This window comes from Gobio gobio (assembly GCF_949357685.1).
Source record: "Gobio gobio genome assembly, chromosome: 13".
Lineage (NCBI taxonomy): Eukaryota > Metazoa > Chordata > Actinopteri > Cypriniformes > Gobionidae > Gobio > Gobio gobio.
In genome coordinates, this window is record NC_137106.1 from 36,496,554 (window position 1) to 36,510,831 (window position 14,278).

The 14,278-nt window shown below is 38.7% G+C and overlaps 1 protein-coding gene across 1 annotated transcript in view; it reads left to right on the forward strand.

Annotated features, from left to right (window-relative positions):
* Positions 1–14,278, forward strand: part of kiaa0586 (KIAA0586 ortholog) — a 155,979-nt gene that overhangs the window by 80,207 nt on the left and 61,494 nt on the right. The window contains exons 14-16 of the mRNA XM_079832271.1: positions 3,117–3,380; positions 6,939–7,107; positions 7,943–8,107. Of these exons, the coding sequence (XP_079688397.1) occupies positions 3,117–3,380; positions 6,939–7,107; positions 7,943–8,107 (598 nt within the window). The remainder of the gene's footprint in view (positions 1–3,116; positions 3,381–6,938; positions 7,108–7,942; positions 8,108–14,278) is intronic.

Sequence of the window (14,278 nt, forward strand, 5' to 3'; positions counted from 1 at the left end):
AGTCTTCCCAGCCTGGTGCAGGTCTACAATTTTGTTTCTGGTGTCCTTTGACAGCTCTTTGGTCTTGGCCATAGTGGATTGGAGTCTGACTGTTTGAGGTTGTGGACAGGTGTCTTTTATACTGATAACGAGTTCAAACAGGTGCCATTAATACAGGTAACAAGTGGAGGACAGAGGAGCCTCTTAAAGAAGAAGTTACAGGTCTGTGAGAGCCAGAAATCTTGCTTTTTTTGTAGGTGACCAAATACTTATTTTCCACCATAATTTGCAAATAAATTCTTTAAAAATCAGACAATGTGATTTTAGTTTAGTTACTCTCAAAGTTGAAGTGTACCTATGATGAAAATTACAGGCCTCTCTCATCTTTTTAAGTGGGAGAACTTGCACAATTGGTGGCTGACTAAATACTTTTTTGCCCCACTGTATAGATATATATAAACACACATAATCTGTGTGTGTTACGATGTAACGAGGAAATCAACCAAAGAAGATGAAGTAAACCAAAGAGAATGTCAAATAAGGGTCCACATAACAGAACATAAACCAGACAATAAAATTGTTGGGCTATTGTTATATATAAAAGTTAGTTCTGTTAATCGAATCTGACTGGACAAGAGACTTTCTGCTAATATTTCACCAGTAAAAGCAGCTACTCATCTCTGCGCGTTCTAGACGGGATGTCAGTCAGTGCCGTTACGTTGTTAAGCCACAATTTGGCAGCAAGGGACTGTCTTTGAGTGAGTCTTTAAGCCGCTCATTCAACTACTCGTTCAAAAACACGGATTCTTTCAAAGAGAGATGTAATGAAACGGCTGCTGAAATCATTTAAACTTTGACCACCCCTTTAGAAGACTCAGCTGACCAGCAATGCGTTGAAGCTTATATTTCACCTGCAGCAGCATTGAGAACTTTTGTAATGATACGTTTGGCCATTAACTTTGCAAACACATGAGAGGAGTCTAAAGACCCACGAAAGGCAGATCAACGAGCGACTACATTTCTCTCCGATACGGTAGGAAATTAAATTTAAAGTGGGGGATTTTAACTGTGACGATGATTGACAGGGCAGTTTAAACGGTGACGGGACGCACGTAACAGAGTCCGTTAAAGATGATGAAGTAGTATGTCCCAAAGCTTGCATACTCTTCTGCTACACACTCAAAAGTATGTACTTTTTCTTCACAAAAAGAGTACATACTTTTAGGACGTAGTATAAGTTGGCGAATTGGGACACAGCACGAGTCTGCGCAATAGGGATCTCGGATCCGGAGTCTACGCAGTAGAGAGCAGGAAGTAGAGGCACGATATCAAAAGCCTGCCCACACTCTCACAGATGCAGAACAATTCATTATGTTGGTGTGCAATTAACAGTTATGGAAATGTAATAATTAAAGCTAAAGCTCCAATCTCCTCCCAAAAATCCAGAAAAAAGTTAGTGCCTCAGTGACAACTTCACTCAGAGAAGCCGTCAATCTCAGCTGTCCCGTTTTTATAGCATCAAATAACTAACTAAAACTAAACTTATTTAAAAAAAACGAACACTTGAAATGAAATAAAATCTGCATACAATGACAGAAACCAACTTTGGTAAAAAATTATTTGAAGTGTAATTTGATTGTTTAGTTTGTCTCACGTCCATTAGAAAACACGGAGGGGCGGGGGTTATGACCTATACTGGGACCAACCACCTGGGGCAATCGAGGCACAGAGGCTTCAGTGTCTGAAAGGCGTGCTAAAGGCTTGGTCAAACCCAACGATTCACTTCAGAAGGCCTTTGTTTTTCAAATTTTAGCCTGCCATTATAAGGCTTAGCCAGGACATTTTGAAATATAACTCTGATTGTATTTGTCTGAAAAAAGAATGTACACCTAGGATGGCTTGAGTGTGAGAAAATTATTTGGATAATTTTCATTTTTGGATGAACTATCCCTTTAATACTCTGCAATATTATTGACTTGACTACACTGACTACACTATTTTTCCCATGTCGGTTATTTCGGTTTTAGTCACATTACTTCGCCCCTTCAGTCACATCAAGTGCAGTTTGCAGGCACACAGAGAGATGCAGGAGCAGTTATCTTTGTTTATAGATGCCCAGAATCACTATAGTAACTGCATGTTTTACATAGTTTATACAGGTAAGTTAATTGCCGTTCTTATAGCCTACGCGCTGCCAAACACACACACACAGCTAGACGGCGCGCGCAAGCCCCGAAGCCAGATCGCTTTCACTTTCGTCCTCATAAAGTTTGTCAAGTAAATGCGTTAAAAAGGTTTGAACATTTAAAGCGATTGTGCACTATTCAAAAACAACAATACGGAAAACTTATCCGTTCAGTGCTCAGCTTTTTTCTGTGACAACACGCGCGCGTCCTGCAGGCAGACCTCTTTCACCTGCGTCCTCACAAAGCTTTGTCATTTGTATGTGGTTTAAGGCCTGCCAATTTGAATATTAAAGCGATTTTAGACCATCAGATGTGTATTATGTTGAACTAATGCCTGATATATTGTGACAAACGAACACTCAGACAGAAGCTCTAACTGCTGAAAGTGAACAGTTTAAGTATTTTAAAATCACAAAGAAATGCACTTTTTCATTAGAAAAAAAAAATTCCACCTTTTAATAGTAGAAAATATTTACAGTAAAAACCTTATCAGGAACTTACTCAAAAACCTTATGAGGGCAAAAAATGGAAACCAAAAAAAAATAATTAAGTTAATTAAAGTTCAATAATCGTAATCAAGGTAAAATGTTCAATTAATCGAGTTCGAATCAATTATTTTTGGTCAAATCGTTACAGCCCTATATACAGTACAAATAAAAATGACTTGACTTTAAACTTGCAATTGTGAGAAAAAAAAAAGTTTTAATTGTGAGATATAAAGTCGCAATTACTTTTTAAAAAATAAATTATTCCATGGCGGAAACAAGTTTCCATACATAAGCAACATCTAGCACATCAACATTTTCTGCATTTAAAAAAACAAAAAACAAGTTTATATGTCTTGCTGAGAACTATCTATTGAACACACATTGAAGTGTTTCTGACTTCAAGGTCTTCTGTCTCTTTCTCCTTCTCTTTGTCTTATCTTCCTCCTTTACCCCCTCCTGTCAGGATGATCTGGCGAGGGAGAACTCTGAGAGGATTGTGGAGAGGAGCGATGCTGCAGTCACTAAAGTGGTGCAGCAGGGCCAGAGGAGCAGGAGCGGACGTGGGGCTGGTCCGAGAGGGGGAGGAAGAGGGGGAGGTGAAACCTCTGCGGCAGAGAAGAAAACCTCTTTGAGAGGCTTAGTGAGAGCACAAGCAGAAAGCACACTGACACACAGCAAACAACCCGCTCTGTCTGTTAGAACCAGACTTGAAGGGAAGCAAGAGACGGTGAGCAGGATTATATCAGTATTTTCTAATGCCGTTCAAAATATGTTCACACAATGGACAGACCAACCAAACTCGTCTGATAATGAAATATTAAAGCTCTGTTTCAATAGCAATGAGCTGCCTACCAAGACAACATAATCCTGAATATTTCAGATAGTAGACTGCAAAATAAAACCTAATTTCGGTCAAATTCTTAGAGGTTCTTTACACAGAACATGTTTTTGCTTTTAAAAACGGTAGAAGCTGCACAATGGTATCCAACTGCAGAGCCGCAGCACTGAGGAATGGAACTGTGAAATTTTAAAAGTTACATTTCTTTTTACTTGACAAAGTATCTTTAAAAATGTGAGAGAGAGAGAGAGAGAGAGAGAGAGAGAGAGAGAGAGAGAGAGAGAGAGAGAGAGAGAGAGAGAGAGAGAGAGAGAGAGAGAGAGAGAGAGAAAAGGGCTTATAAGACTATTAAAGTTGCCTGTCAAACTGCTTTGGATCAATATTATTAAAACCATTTTTAATTAAATTTAAAATATTTTTCTTCAGGTTTCACTCTAATAGTGAATAGGAAAAAATACAGTTATTAGAAAGACAATATTATCCAAATATATATTAATATAATGATCCAATATATATTAATATAATGATATATATATCACGCCTCGAGACTCTGCCTTCAGTTCCATTCATCAGTGCTGCGGCTCTACAGTCGGATATTAATATTTTTATATTGTAATAATTTCACAGTTACTCTCTACAACTTAAAAACAGTATATTTGAAATGTTTGTTTAATGGCATCTTTTTATGAATGAAGGCCAGTATCGCTGATATGAATACTGCTACTGATGTCTCAATGAAATTGTTTTTCAACATTTAACATTACAGTGTATTTGAAAGCTATCAATTTCAACATTAATTAGGCTTTAATAAAATAACTTTTAATTTAAGTGAACTTAAAACAATATTCACATAATCCATTATTATAAATGTCATATTTACCTCTGGCTTTCCTACCAGACATATACAAAAAATGTAATAGTTATCAAATACCTTTCTTAACTGCATAAATTATAAATTAAATATAGATGAATCCTTATATATGCTATTTGATTAACATTAATGACAGAAATCACATGGAACTGGTTTATTAGGCTACTGTCACTTTAAGATCTGCCGCTGCCGAACATGACGCGGATCTGACAAGCCTCTCATTTTCTCACATGTCTTTAATTTAATTTAAGACGTTATTGAACTCATTTAAGACTGCTCTTATGAGAATACTCGACAAAACGGGCATTTTGGCATAATTCTGTGTGTTATTGTTTGTTCAAGTGCGAAAGAGAGCTCGTCTTTCTGTGTCTTGTGTGTCATATAGACAGGACTTACACAGACGGCGCGTTCTCTTTTTTCTTGTTGTGCTTAAATGGTTTAAAAACATTTGCATGAACAAGAGCGTGATCATACAATGTAACGCTAGCCTAAGGATGATAGAAGAAACGAATGCTGCGTAAATTGTTAATTTAAATATTTTTAACGTGTTAAACTGAAAAAATAATCTCATGCGTTAACATTTCTTTATTTTAATATTTAATGTTTTTATTTTACTGTGTACAGTGTTCACTATTTAAAGGTCCCATGATGTGGATTTTTTAAAATAATTTTAATGTTTCCTGAGGTGTAATTAAATTGTTGGTATGATTTTTACATCATAAAATGTCATAATTTAGAAATAAAAGGCATTTTTCTATCCTGATTTTAGCCCTCTGGCTTGAATGCTCTGTTTGAAGGGGCGTGTCAGCTGTAAGACTTTAGTGTAAACGGCCACTGTTGTGATTGGCCGACGTCTTTGCATTTGAAATGAGTATTAGATGTGGAATCCCTTTTTTTTTTTTTTTTTGGAATAATTTTTTTTACCATTACAGCTGGATATTCTACTGTACATTATACAAAATGAATTGTGATTAATTAGAATAGATATTGCCATTTAGATATTAAACCTTATTCTAAAAGATACTTGTGCTTATTAACTTTGTATTTAAATCCTTACTGCATATTGGCTAATATATGTGAAGGGGATCCCTCGTAAAAGAATCATCACATTTTTGGGGTCCTTTGCATCAAAAAGTTTGAAAACCCCTGATTTACTGTATAATTTTGTTTATTTTGGTTAGGATTCTGTATATGTAGGCACTAGGCAGTAGATTGTGACTAACAGTATATGACATCAGATCTTTATAATTGGCTATTTGGCTGTGGTCCAAATCATCTGTCTGTTATATTGAAACTGATAATGAATTGTAGGATCTTCTAACCTGTTTGTTTATGGTGTTTAATCCTGTATGTGTTGTTTACTTATCACCGTGACCTGACAAGCTCACAACTCCCAAAATGGCCCATCTGGATGTAAACACTGTAGCTCAGTACTTCTCTGTGTCTCAGTGGCATTTTCTCTAAATGAGCCGCTTTGAGCACCCATATGTTGCCCCGACACTAATTTGCTAAAAATAAAGAGTAAGAAGACGAGAGGCATGCTTGCCTTATCTGTGTTTGGCACAAGCCTGGTCCTGTTAATGGCTGTCCACGTTGCCTGGCGTCTGTGTGGATGGTTCTTAACCTAGCAACACATCCAGTGGTTATCTGAAGGTTACTATGTGTGGAGGCTGTTCAGGCATTTAATTGCTGCTATCGTTAAAGGTGCAGTCAATCCAGACAACAGAGCACACAGTTACAAGAGGTTGAGAGTTATTTTGCTGGTGACACTCTGGGGTTGCCATGCGTTTTAGATGAAACTAAATGAAATCCTTACAGCAATGCCTCGCTTTACATAAGCAAAGCAATAATATAACCTTTTTAAACATGAATTTAACAGTGTTAAAGCATGCAGTCATCATAAATGTGTGTATTTCGTATATTGTATCGTTCCCATGTACTCATATTGATATGAGTGGATCATAATATGGTATAGTATCAGTGTACAATAGTATAATGTACCATGTTTACCATATATATTTGGGGTCAATTAGATTTTTTTTTTAAATTAATACTTTTATTCATCAAGGAAAAGATGCATTCAATTGATCAAAAGTGACAGTTACATGTATAATGTAACTAAATGCAAATAAATGCTGTTCTTTTAAACTTTCTAGTCTTGAAAAAAAATATGTATCAGGGTTTCCACAAAAATATGAATCAGCACAACTTTTTTCAACATTGATCATAATAAATGTTTCTTGAGCAGCAAATCTGAATATTAGAATGATTTCTGAAGGATCATATGACACTGAAGACTGGAGTAATGACATTTATTTTAAATTGTAATAGTATTTCACAATATTTTTTCATCAAATAATTTTTAATTATAAACTATAGTATTGTAGTTAATACCATAACTGTATGGATAGGTTAATATTATTTGCCATGTTAACTATCAATATGATCAGTATAGTTTTTCATGTTTAATATATATATATGAGTGTATATTTGTATAATATGCCATTTACCATACATATGAGTGCATCGTAGTATAAAATACCATGTTTGTTAATTGAGTGTGTGTTTTTTTTCAGCCGGTTGTGCTAAAATCTCAGGATGATCAAGAGTATCTGGCCAGACTGTATGGAAAAGCTCTTTATGAGGGCCATCGACGCACACTCAAAAAAAGCCCTTACCTTCGATTCAACTCCCCCACACCCAAATCCAAACCTCAACGACCTAAAGTAGTAGAGACCGTCAAAGGTGAGTTTAAGGCCTTCCATTAGAAGTAATGATTAATGGTCTGTTTTTCTTTGCTTCTTTTAGTAACTTGTAAAATAGTCTTTTAGGGTGTGTTCACACTTGTGGTTTGCTTTGTTTGGTCCGGACCCAAAAAAAAATGTAGTCCTGGTCCACTTAGCTTTCACATTGGCATTTTAACACCGAGCCTAAAGATACCGAATCTAAAGGCATAGGGATATGTTCGCAACCTGATTGGTCAGTTTTTATTGCATATATTTCGCAATGGAACTTATGGAACATCCAAAACACTGATCTGTGTCCTGGGCTGTATGAGCGTAGCCTGCATATGATGGTATTCTGACCAGCTGAGACCTCATGAAGAGCTTATTTGTGTAATTGAGTCAAAACTGCGGCAGAAATCCCTCCGTCACACACACAAATGAAGATCTGCTGTTAGGAGATGCGGTTCTGATGCCTGTACCGAACTGTGATGGGTTCGGGTTTTGGTTCGTTTACATGTCTTTGTCCATATTGCGTTCATATTTCATTCAAATCGCACAAGTTTGTTTCGAAGCGAACCGAGACCCATCTTTTCATTACTCTCGGTACGCTTGTTTGGTGTGGACCAGGGTTCGGATGGCAGCGTTTACACTTATTCAAATGAACCTCACTAACAGAGGTTCGTTTAAATTGAACTGAACATGCCAAGTGTGAACACACCCTAAAACCAACATGAAAAAGAATCATGATAAGAATAATGATTTTTGTCATATTACCAACCCCTAATTTTGCCTTTTCTCTCTTCCGTTTAATTCTTAATGAATACTTGTCCCTCTCTTTTCATCCCCTCATATAGGGGTGAAAATGAAGTCATCTAAAACCCAAACTAGCCAGTTTGTAGATGGGGTTCCTGCCCTGCAGCCTGAGCCCCATTTCCTGTTCAGCCCCAGTGATCCTGCCCAACAGCAGCAGCCTGGTTCTCCAGTGCGAGGTTATCTCATTCCCATGGCCATACCTTTAGGTAAGCCACCATTACCACAACTAGCAGGGATTGTACGGTCATGAAAAACCTAATGGAAATTTTAAATGGCAATTTCCAGGCCTTGAAAAGTTTTGGAGAAATCCCCCGCCCCCCACAAAGTTTTGAAAAAGTAATGGAAAATACTTTGTGTCACAAATGTCTGTATAATAAAATATATGTTTAATTGCTAATAATAGTTAAACCCATTAGCCTACAATACTTCACGTTCGGGCAATCCTTCACGACACATGACGTTATGTTCTCTGTGTGGGGTAATGTCTGGCACAGTTGCAGTTTTTACTTATTTCGCACACTAAACCACATGGCTTGTCATTAATTTTAGTTGAGATAAGCTGTGGCAGATTTAAACATGGATTTGTATTCTAATTTTACATGTGTGCATACACATTTTATGGAACGGTAGGTCATAAATATTAGCCTGCAAAGTCATGGAAAAGCTAAAGGGAAAACTAAAGATCCTTTTTTTTTACCTTTGCTTGTCCATTTGGATTCCGCTAAAACAAATCTTTCTTGGCAAACTTTACTCCAACCCAACTCGGTCTTGATGTCCAGTAACACAACTTGGATGACTAGATTTATTTTTAGCTTTATATATAATTTAATGTGTAACTGTTTTAAGGCATATTTAGCATCAGAAAACTAGGTTTTGAGACATAAAAAAATCAATGTCACAGTTTTTGCTGTTCTGTGTCCTTTAAACCTCTGACCACTCTGAAAACAAAGATGTCCAACGCCGCGGCACGAATGAATGCGACAGCCTCCACATGCTGCAGTCGTAAAGCTTCTCTCCTCCGGCTGGCTCTGAGCACACGGCAGCATTAAAGAATGGACTTAATTAGACGACATTTCAGCGGTGTGAGTTTAGCTCTTAATTACGACTGCCTCTCCACTCGTTAAAAAGCCTTCCTATGCCGCTCTCGTTTAATCACTTCACTGTCAGGGACATTAATGCCTTTCTATTACGCTCTCATTTTCCCCGCTTCCAATCACCGCAAGCTCAGGTCCGTCTCAGCTCCGACCTTGTGCGGTTGGAGGTAATTCTGTTTATTAGCCCAAACAGCCATATGTATGAAAACACCGTCGTGCTTTACGAGGGGACTTTTTAGGGCAGTAATTGCAAATAGCCAATTGAAAACATTTTGAAAGCGTTCATATTATGAGTTGATTAGTTTTTTTTATCCCCTACCCCCTTCCTTTTGAGGATTATGACCTCCTGGCGCCGAAACGTTCCATTAGTTTGGTAACAGCTGAATTGCCATCATTATTTTCTGCAATGGACTGAAGAGGTAATTAAATGTATTGTATGAAAAAATGCCACTGACGAAGCACCTTTGCACTGCTAAAGCTGTTTACAGTATTTAAATGTTTCCCGAATTGTGGCCTAGGGTATTGAGAATGAAATGAACTGGTGGAAAATGGCCTAGTAATGTTACGTGTTAATGAAACAGCATTTTGTGGGCAGTTTCCCGTATGCTGGTCTGACCTCTGATCTGAGCTACGCTGAAGTGAACAAAGTCTCGCTAATCACATCTGCAATGCAGTGGCCCTAATCGCCGCCATAGACACTAGGCTCACTTCATAGTCGTATTGAAGTTCCTTTTACTACTAGATGAATTTTTCCTTTGTAAGGAAAAACTGCAGCAACTATGCTAAAGTTGCTAAAAACAATGCTATAACGTTAACATTAAACATGAGATTTATGTTTTTATTTTATGTAACACATTTTTTTCATGCGTCTAAAAAGTTAATTATTGCAAAAATATTCCTGAATTGTGGACCCTTAGACCTAGAGAGTTTCATCCCAGGCCAGCATAGCTGCTCACTTACAAGGCTTACTCACAGTTGCGGTCAGAATTATTGGCACCCCTGGTGAGTATGATGAAAGATGGCTGTAAAAATAAATATGCATTGTTATTACTTTGATCTTTAATTACAAAAAATTGCCAAAATCTAACCTTTCATTGAAGTAAAAGAATTGAAAGTGAGGAAATCACATGTTTTTCTCCAAAACACGCTGGCCAAAATTATTTGGCTTTAGAATTTTTTATGAGTAAAACATCTCTGAAGTAGATTCCCATTAATATTTCCATTTATTAGCATACCAGAGTGACTAGGAACATGATATTATCTAGCTATGACGTCTTGTTTCACAGGAGGTCAAATTCGTTTAATCGTTCATCACAATGAGTAAAAGCAAATAGTATAGTTCTGATGTGCAGCAAAAGTTTGTTGAGCTTCACAAAATAGAAAGTGGCTGTAAGAAAATGGCTAAAGCATTGAAAATCCCCATTTCCACTATCAGGGCAATAATTAAGAAGTTCCAGTCAACTAAAGATGTTACCAATCTGCCTGGAAGAGGACGTGTGTCTATATCGGCCTAATGCTGCACGGTGAGGAAGGAGAGTTAGTTTGAGTGGACAAAGACTCTCCAAGGAACACAGATGGAGAATTGCAGAGATTAGTTAGATTAGAGTCTCTGGGTCAGAAAGCCTTAAAAAAAAAAAAAAATCAAACCCCTACATCACCACATGTTGTTTGGGAGGGTTTCAAGAAAAATCCTCCTCGCTTATCCAAAAACAAACTCCAGCATATTCAGTTGTCAGACACGACTGGAACTTCAAAAGGGACCGGATTCTATGGTCAGATGAAACACAAAAATTGCTTTTTTGGCAGAAAACTCACCAGATGGGTTTGGTGCACACAGGGATAAATATACAGCTGGATCTTTAATTTTGTGGGTCTATTTTTTGTTGTAGGTCCTAGACATTTTGTTCAGATACATGGTCTCATGGATTCTAGCAAATTCCAACTGATAAAAAATCAGAACCTGTCGGCTTCTGCTAGAAATGCAGAATGCAGAATCTCATTGAGCCCCATGTTAAAATGCCCAAGTTTACAGCCTGGTATCAATTGTGGTTTTGGTCTATAAATCTAATTTTGCCCTTCATGACAACTGTGAGGGGGGTGAATGTTTTTATAGCCCATTCGTTTACATTATATTAAGCCTTAAAGTTCTGAATAATTAAGGGCGTGGCCACTTTGAGTGACAGTTGGATTGCCGTTTGTCTGCTGTCTTTTAGTCATCGCGTAACCTCAGCTCCACCCACGTCCCGCCTCTTTGCCCATTTTCAGTTATCCGGGAGTGACGCACAATGACTCGCTGCCAAGATGGCAACGGCCAGCTCGATCCTACTTAACGCTTCAAAACTGCTCTTCAGAATCTTATGGGTGACGTCACGGACACTACGTCCATATTTTTTTACAGTCTATGATAAAACCCTTATTGTTAAGCTTTGACCTGCTTGACCAGTTTTGGTTCGTTGTCCTGATGGAAGATGGCCTGGATTATTTTTGCATTTTTAAAACATCTTTTTATTATACTATCTTCATATTGTGACGTACTCTAAGGAAATATTTGAATGTTTTTCAAACATATACCAGGAGGACTATAAAGAAGTCTTTTAGTTAAGAAATAGTTTTCTTCCAAGTCTTTTATAATCCAGCCATCTAGATAACATTACCTTGACATATTTAGATCAGCATAATTCAACAGAATAAGCAGACGACTGAATAAGAACAAGACAGTATAAGACGACTATTCAGAACATCACAGAATACCAATTTTTTTTGTTTGCAAATACTATTAAACCCCGATCTATCAGCCCGTTCTTATTGTTGAGCCTTGCTGGTCTAAGCTGGTCTTCTCAGCAGGGATGTTGGTTTTTTTTGGTCTAAATTTAAAGTGCTAAGTAAGTTTGACACGTATTATATTTCAGAGCAGCATCATCTCATTCCCCAAATCGCAGCTATCAAATCTGTCTAACTTTCATCTAACAAAAGTGAAGCATCTCCTAATAACTTCTTTTATTCCCCACATCGACCAAAAACATCTTTTACCAGTCAAGGCGATTCCCAAGGCGTTTTAATCGCCCACCAGTGTCATCCCCGTGGCTGTACTATATGTGTGAACGAAACCCAAGCGGAAAGTTCCAGACTCCCATTAAAAACTTCCCAGACACTTCTGCAATTGTGTGCGGTGTATCTGTGAAGGAGAGGGTCCAGACTGGCCCAGCCTGGATTGGATTGACTCGCCAAGGCTCAGACTGGGTCTCTGGAGGGCTGTAGATTAGAGCTGGCCTAATTTCCCCTTCTTCCGTGACTCTCCGGGGATGACAGTGGGGATTGCGGAGTGCCCCATGGGAATGGTGAGAGAGCCTTTCATCTGCTGCAGATGTTCGGTGCGGCTCATCCACAGACGGCCCCGAGTCACAGTTACACACGAACGACAGCAGGCAAGCTCGCCGCAAATCTGCTTAGCAAGTTCTGCACTGCAGAGAGTAGAAAGTGGCAGTCGAATGAACACAGCAGCGATCAAGGGAAGTATTAGTTCATACTGTTTATAGCAATATTACAATTTTCCGAATTGAATAATTGGCTCTCTTTCAATTCAGGAATTTAAATTTGAATTGGCCACCCCCCACAGGAAGTTGAATTGGAATTGAAATGACAGAAAGTGGAATTTCATTAATTTAGTGAATCTATCCATCCATCCATAATTATGCCGTTTTCCCTGTATGTTACGCCTTTTACGCACAACTCTGTATAATAAGCCGTCTTTTCTGTTCTTCCCAAAATGTATTATTGATAAAGAAAGAATCGTTGTGGAGACTTGTACTTCACACACTGATTGGTGTTTTTGCATGCCAGAGATGCTTTGAGCAGCCCATGCTCGCTGCGTCTTGCCGTCTCTGAGGTGAATTCTTATACTTTATTGATTGTAGATGAAATTGCTCTGGTGGTAGCCCCAGTGGTGAAACGTGACTTCATTTGTTGCTTTGAAATTGCATGTGGTTGCAGAAGCAGGACGTGTGCGCACATATTTATGTGCATTTATTTGGTTTTAATCATCTCATCATCGCTCTCTCCATCTCCTTTCCCAGGTCTCCTGCTGCAGTGTCCTCGGGTACAGTAAAGTCAGTGATTTACATGCTCTTGGGCGTATTCTCAAGAATTTTGGGGGCTGTGAATTCTGTCCCTTCATTTGGGTCTTTGTTTCCTTGCAAGCCTTGCGGCTTCTCTGGTTTGTGAATAGCCCATAATAGCATCTCTTACTGTCCATCATTGAGCTAATCTGTCCGATCTGGTTTCGCATTTCAGAGTGTTCACTCTCTTGAGGTTCTGGAGTACAAACGCCTCCTTTCAAGCTTTCCTTCCCACATGTTTGCTATCAAAAGTATTTGTGCATTCCAGATGAGTCAGTGCTTCTTGCTCCTGAGCCACTGTTTGGATGCCCTTCAGCCAAATTATGGAAATCGTAAAGCTTATGTTTCCCCTGCTTTGCATGGAAGGCTGGGAAAAACAGATTGCGGCGCTCGCAGCAGATTTATGCTAATGTCAGCCTCCTCGTTTGCCGTTAATGTGCTGAGGGCAGACTCGCATCTCTATGTAATAGGGCATGTGAGTCCGTAACCTGCTTTCCTGCAAACAGCAATGACACAAACCTACGCTAGTGCACTCTGGCTGAACCTGTTTGTCTCACGGTCCCATTGCAGAACAGATGCCAATCATGTTGCCAGATCGGCCTCCCGCTCAGCCAGATGTGTGTGAATGTGTTTTGGGCTGACACGGCACTTTAAAGTACCGTGGACGTCCTTTACAGTCTCTCTGCCGTGTGTTGGAAGATAAAGTAATGAATAGGTGTGTGTGTGTGTGTGTGTGTGTGTGGGCTCCATCTGCAGGAGTGCCTCTGTCTTTAATATCCCTCTTGCGTGAGTATTGGGGTCGTGTTGTGCCCTTGCCTGTAAACAGCGTGTTGATGTTATCTGCGCTGCATCAGGGCGATGGATGTGCAGACTTTAGGGGTTTGGCAGAAGCGCATTTAGGCTGCCGAAGTGTATTGCTAGTTCACTCACGCATCCTGTGGAAAAGAGGGGGATGGAGACTTTGCGTTCAATGTCGCCTTTTGTTGTCCTGGTAATGTTTCACTCTCCAGACATGTTCATGTATCTCCAATGCCTGAGCTGACTTTTTTTTCCCCCTTTTTTTGAATATGTAGGTATGTAAATAAGAAGTAATTTAGTAATATTTTATCCAAAGCAACTTGCATGCACAAAACTGCAAACGCAAAATCGAATTCACATGCCATTACTT